Here is a 5000-nt window from a genome sequence, read left to right on the forward strand (position 1 = left end):
TTCCTTTTATCTCTCAAGTGATGTAAATTATATAAATTCTAATTTCTTTCCTTTCATTAACGTTTGAAAGTGAATGGCTCTATAGAGTTTAATTGGTAATCTATTTAAAATAAGTGTTTGAGCATTGATTAAACCCCTCAGGATAGACACATAAAGACCTCAAATAGAATTGCACTGAAAAGATATAAAAGGAACGCAAGACCAAATAATATATCTCAGATTTGTTACCGTGTTAAGAAGTGTCATTATTCAGCAAATACTGATGGGGGAAAATATATATCTTAAAGCCATCAGCAGATTATGATCCCAAGACAAGAAACCACCACGCCAGATTCCTGTCCTGACATCACTGTACAAGGCGAGAGACCTTGTGGCAAAGGGTTGCTGTAGTAGCCTACTCTTTTTTCTTTTCTCTGCTTGATTCATTCATAAGCAATGAATGAATTCCAGTCACCCGTTGAGATACTACCGCTAGGGAGTTTGGGGTTCTTTGATTGGCGAGATAGTACTACATTGGATCCTTCTCTCTGGTTACGGTTCCCTTTCCCTTGGCCTACACATACACCGAATAGTCTGGCCTATTCTTTACATATTCTTTTCTGTCCTCATACACTGACAACACTGAGATTACCAAAAATTCTTCTTCACCGAAGGGGTTAATTACTGCACTGTAATTGTTCAGTGGCAACTTTCCTCTTGGTAAGGGTAGAAAAGACTCTTTAGCTATGGTAAGCAGCTCTTCTAGGAGAAGGACACTCCTAAATCAAACCATTGTTCTCTAGTCTTGGGTAGTGCCATAGACTCTGTACCATGGTCTTCCACTGTTTTGGGTTAGAGTTCTCTTGCTTGAGGGTACACTCGGGCACACTATTCTATCTAATTTATATTTCTCTTATTTTGTTAAAGTTTTTCTAGTCTATATATGAAATATTTGTTTAGGTGTTGTTGCTATTTTTAAAATATTTTATTTTTCCTTGTTTCCTTTCCTCACTGGGCTATTTTCTCTGTTTGAGCCCTTGGGTTTATAACATCCTGCTTTTCCAACTAGGATTGTAGCTTAGCAAGTAGCAGTAATAATAATAATAATAATAATAATAATAATAATAAAATTATTGTCATTTGCCTATCATTTTATAAGTAAGTTCAAAGTAGAACAAGATAAGACGAGACGATTCTGTTAAACTGATTTACAGTTCAGTTAAAACTCGTTCCTCATCTACATCTAAAACAGATTTGGTGTCGTGTACTTATTTCATTCATCTGATAACGTCAGGTATATTCTTCTTAACTAGCACGCCTACGTAAAACAATCTTATATGTAGTTTAAATAACATGATTACCTCTTCGTCTATCTTTTAATTCTCCCACAGATAATGTGGTTATTAAAATAAGTCAGGTTAGAAATTAGCATGAAATTAACGAGAAAGATTAATTTTGTAACAAAATTGCTTCATAAGTGATTCACTCAAGATAAATTTCGAATGCAAGAGAAAACACTACATAAAATAAGTTTTCAAATTTTACTTGCATTACGTTTCTAGGAATAGCAAATAAACACAAGGGTTCCAGGAAAATTATTTATTTCAGCTATGTCGTATATGGATACATAAAACAAGAAAAGAAAGAGATAAGTATGGCAATTATATTGTAGCATAAATGAATAATCAAAGAGGTGAGAGAGAAACAATAAAGAAATGTTGATAGTAATTCCCGTTTGAATCTTTGATTAATTATAACAATCTGAAGACTGAGGAATTGCAACAAAGTTGTTGAAGTCAACGCCGTTCTTCTTAAACACCTCAGAACACTTCTCAGTGGCATGACCCCAGTTCTCTTGAGTCCTGGAGAAGACGAACCCGAACTCGGTCTTGTATCCACTCCAGTCGATGCAGGAATACACACACGAGTAGTTTTCGTAGTCGGTCTCAATCACCTTGTAAGGGCTGCCAATGACTGGAAGAGAATATGCGTAAGAGACTTTTACTAATAATGAAAAAATAGACCGGAAAATCACTCGATGAAGGAGTTAAAAATCCATTTTAGTAAACCAAATGTTTTCATCTCCTTTTTCCATAAACCGCCTCAATGTTTCTTACCTCCGGGGAAGTCGAGGTGCAAATGAGCGCTGGGGGATCTACTTGTCTGAGAGACATTGCCCTGGAGGGACTTGTGTTCCCAGTTGACGTCCAGTCCTGAGGTCGTCACCCGGAAGCCGTGTTCCTCTTCGTCGAGATCGTACTTGGAAGTGACGCATTTCTTCAGTGGCAAGTAAGGGTTCTCCGTAATCTCGGTCATGAACCAGCGACCGGCGTACTGCATAACAAAATCATTATTCATTTATTTTTAAAGATTTTTCTTGATTACATAAGAGATGGAAACAATCTACGTAATGGTGAAGAGTTTTATTAGAATTAATACTAATTTGATATTTTTTTTGAGATTTTGCTCCTGATAAGTAGGTTTTGGTATTTAGAAGTTTTGAGATAACAATATTACAAATTGCTTTTGTTGGTAGTATAAAAAGTTTTGATCCAGTGTATTATACACACACACACACACACACACACACACACATATATATATATATATATATATATATATATATATATATATATATATATATATACAAAACTTATAGCCTTACTAACAAAAGACCAGCGTGAAAGCCAAAAAGAAATAAGAAAAATGAATTACCAGATGCTAATCTCTTTCTACAATTCTTCGAGGAGAGAAAGTATTCAGGCTATGTGTTTTTGTTCTGGTAATTGAAAGAAGATATCAACTGAAATAAAGAAAAATATCAATATTTTCTTCTTTAGTATAATGTTACGTAAGTTGGCTCTGAAGAGGAGAGTGTGTCTCATTCACCTTACGGACGTCGAAGTTGGGTTGGAGGGAAACATCAGCGCATTTTCCCGCAAGCAGAAAGTCAGGCAGTCCCCCTTGGCAAGAGACAGAGGCCACGACACCCAAAGCAAAGACAGCGACACCCAACATGTTTCCAGAGCAGCAAAATGTTTCTCTTGATTGACTCAGGCCGTCAGCCATCTTATATACGATCCCGATCACCTAGCAATGAAGTCTTCACCATTTTTCTTTCTTTCTTTTTTTCTGCCAGAATTTTACTTCCATTTTCCTGTTCTTGAAAAAAATATATTCTTTTTTTCTTCAAGGACATTTCTTATCTCTTCCATAAAATTGACATTAAATCAAACTGTTAGTTGTAATTGAATTCCTTCTATAAAGTACAGTAGCTAATATGGTTAACGATCAGGTATTAAGAGATTAGAGTATGTGAAAGAATGTGATTAGTCAGCATTCAAGATCATTATGGGACATTTGACAAGAACCTCCGGCATAACTTGTATCACGTCAAGATAACGGACGTATTACGAACGTGAAAAAAAACCTTGCTAAGTCTGCCTGCTTGCGTGACGTCATCAAGGATCCTTTTCGATGGTATAAAAGCACTTGGCGGACGTCCTTCCTCATCAATCCTTCTGTCAAAATGAGACGAGTCCTTCTGGTTGTGTTTGTGGCTGCAGCAGCAGCTGTGGCGTCTGTGTGCGCAGACAAAATCCCAGACTTCGTCGTTAGAGGACAATGTCCTGTTGTGGATGAAGTGAAATTGTGGAAGGAACAAAGGCCTAGACATTCTGAGGTATTGATTCTCTCTCTCTCTCTCTCTCTCTCTCTCTCTCTCTCTCTCTCTCTCTCTCTCTCTCTGTTAACAAAGGTTCTTGTATGTATACAATCTAAGACTGATATACCAAAGCATTCATAAATTCACATACAGTACTATGTTTACCAAGTTACCGATATTGACATTTATGACTTAAAATAGACACAACTTTTTATTATTATTATTATTATTATTATTATTATTATTATTATTATTATTATTATTACTAGCGAAGCTACAATCCTAATTGGAAAAGCAAGATGCTATAAGCCCAAGGGCTCCAATAGGGAAAAAATAGCCCAGTGAGGAAAGGGAATATGAAAGAGTAACAAAAACGAAACCTTTTCCAGTTCGGAGGAGTTTGGTTCCAGTACGCTCTCACGAAGAACGAATATCAGCCCCTGGAAAAATGTGTCCACATTCAATATTATTATGGTAAGTGAACCCTTCAATTAATAAGAAACTGGAAAAAACACATAATAAATAACATTGCAAACTTATTTATCTATCTTTAATAATAATCTCTCTCTTTCTCCTCCTCTTCCTCAGATGGAAAAGGATACGAAGTGAAGACTCGGGGCATCAACTACAACGGAGACAAACAGGAGAGACGAGGAGGGATCTATCCTATGCCCCTCGGAGACCCTCATTTCATAGTCGACTTCGAGGGCCATTGTAAGTGGGAGCTTTTTGAAACTTTCTCTTTTGATTTCAGATCTATTTTAATATTCCTCAGAAACTAATGTTTCCTTTTCAACTTCTTGGTTAAATCTTATAGATAAATGGAAGTTATTGACTGTAAATCTTTTCATTTGTTAATGTATTATTATTATTATTATTATTATTATTATTATCATTATTATTATTATTACTAGCTAAGCTACAACCCTAGTGGGAAAAGCAAGATGCTATAAGCCCAAGGGATCCAACAGCGAATAATAGCCCAGTTAGGAAAGGAAATAAGGAAATAAATAAACAATATAATAAGTAATAAAAAATTGAAATAGAATATCTTAAAAAAAATTAACAACATTAAAACTGATATTTGATATATAAACTATATGCCTTTTGTACAGCCTTCGCTGCCCCTCTGGTGATCCTGGACACTGACTACGAGAACTACGCTTGTCTGTACTCTTGCATGGACTACTCCAACTACTACTCGGACTTCGCCTTCGTCTTCTCCCGGACGCCGGAACTCGAGGACAAATACTTGAGCAAGTGCCAGGCCGCCTTCAGGGACATCGGAGTGGACACCAGCCGTTTCGAAAAGACGGTTCAGGGGTCACACTGCGATTACTAGACTGAAGTGGAATTT

The 5000-nt window shown here is 36.4% G+C and overlaps 2 protein-coding genes across 2 annotated transcripts; one reads left to right on the forward strand and one right to left on the reverse strand.

Annotated features, from left to right (window-relative positions):
- Positions 1–1726: 1726 nt before the first annotated feature.
- Positions 1727–3048, reverse strand: LOC137635243 (crustacyanin-A2 subunit-like). The gene is made up of 3 exons (XM_068367700.1): positions 2869–3048; positions 2097–2313; positions 1727–1953 (listed from the first exon to the last, which is right to left on the reverse strand). The coding sequence occupies exons 1-3, from the start codon at positions 3046–3048 to the stop codon at positions 1727–1729; spliced, it is 624 nt and encodes a 207-aa protein (XP_068223801.1).
- A 460-nt stretch (positions 3049–3508) lies between these two features.
- LOC137637997 (crustacyanin-C1 subunit-like) lies at positions 3509–4985 on the forward strand. The gene is made up of 4 exons (XM_068370090.1): positions 3509–3661; positions 4033–4117; positions 4232–4357; positions 4759–4985. Exons 1-4 carry the CDS (start codon positions 3509–3511, stop codon positions 4983–4985), a joined length of 591 nt encoding a protein of 196 aa, XP_068226191.1.
- Positions 4986–5000: the final 15 nt, after the last annotated feature.

This window comes from Palaemon carinicauda, chromosome 3, assembly GCF_036898095.1.
Source record: "Palaemon carinicauda isolate YSFRI2023 chromosome 3, ASM3689809v2, whole genome shotgun sequence".
In the NCBI taxonomy this organism is placed as follows: domain Eukaryota; kingdom Metazoa; phylum Arthropoda; class Malacostraca; order Decapoda; family Palaemonidae; genus Palaemon; species Palaemon carinicauda.

Bases quoted from the DNA above. Each gene is read 5' to 3' on its own strand.
- LOC137635243 (XM_068367700.1), bottom strand. From the start codon at position 3,048: ATGGCTGACGGCCTGAGTCAATCAAGAGAAACATTTTGCTGCTCTGGA. The intron at 2,314-2,868 runs GTGAATGAGACA...TTTGTTATGCAG, and splicing joins CCAACTTCGACGTCCGTAAG to TACGCCGGTCGCTGGTTCAT. The intron at 1,954-2,096 runs GTAAGAAACATT...ATTCTCTTCCAG, and splicing joins GCACCTCGACTTCCCCGGAG to TCATTGGCAGCCCTTACAAG.
- LOC137637997 (XM_068370090.1), top strand. From the start codon at position 3,509: ATGAGACGAGTCCTTCTGGTTGTGTTTGTGGCTGCAGCAGCAGCTGTG. The intron at 3,662-4,032 runs GTATTGATTCTC...AACCTTTTCCAG, and splicing joins AAAGGCCTAGACATTCTGAG to TTCGGAGGAGTTTGGTTCCA. The intron at 4,358-4,758 runs GTAAGTGGGAGC...CCTTTTGTACAG, and splicing joins AGTCGACTTCGAGGGCCATT to CCTTCGCTGCCCCTCTGGTG.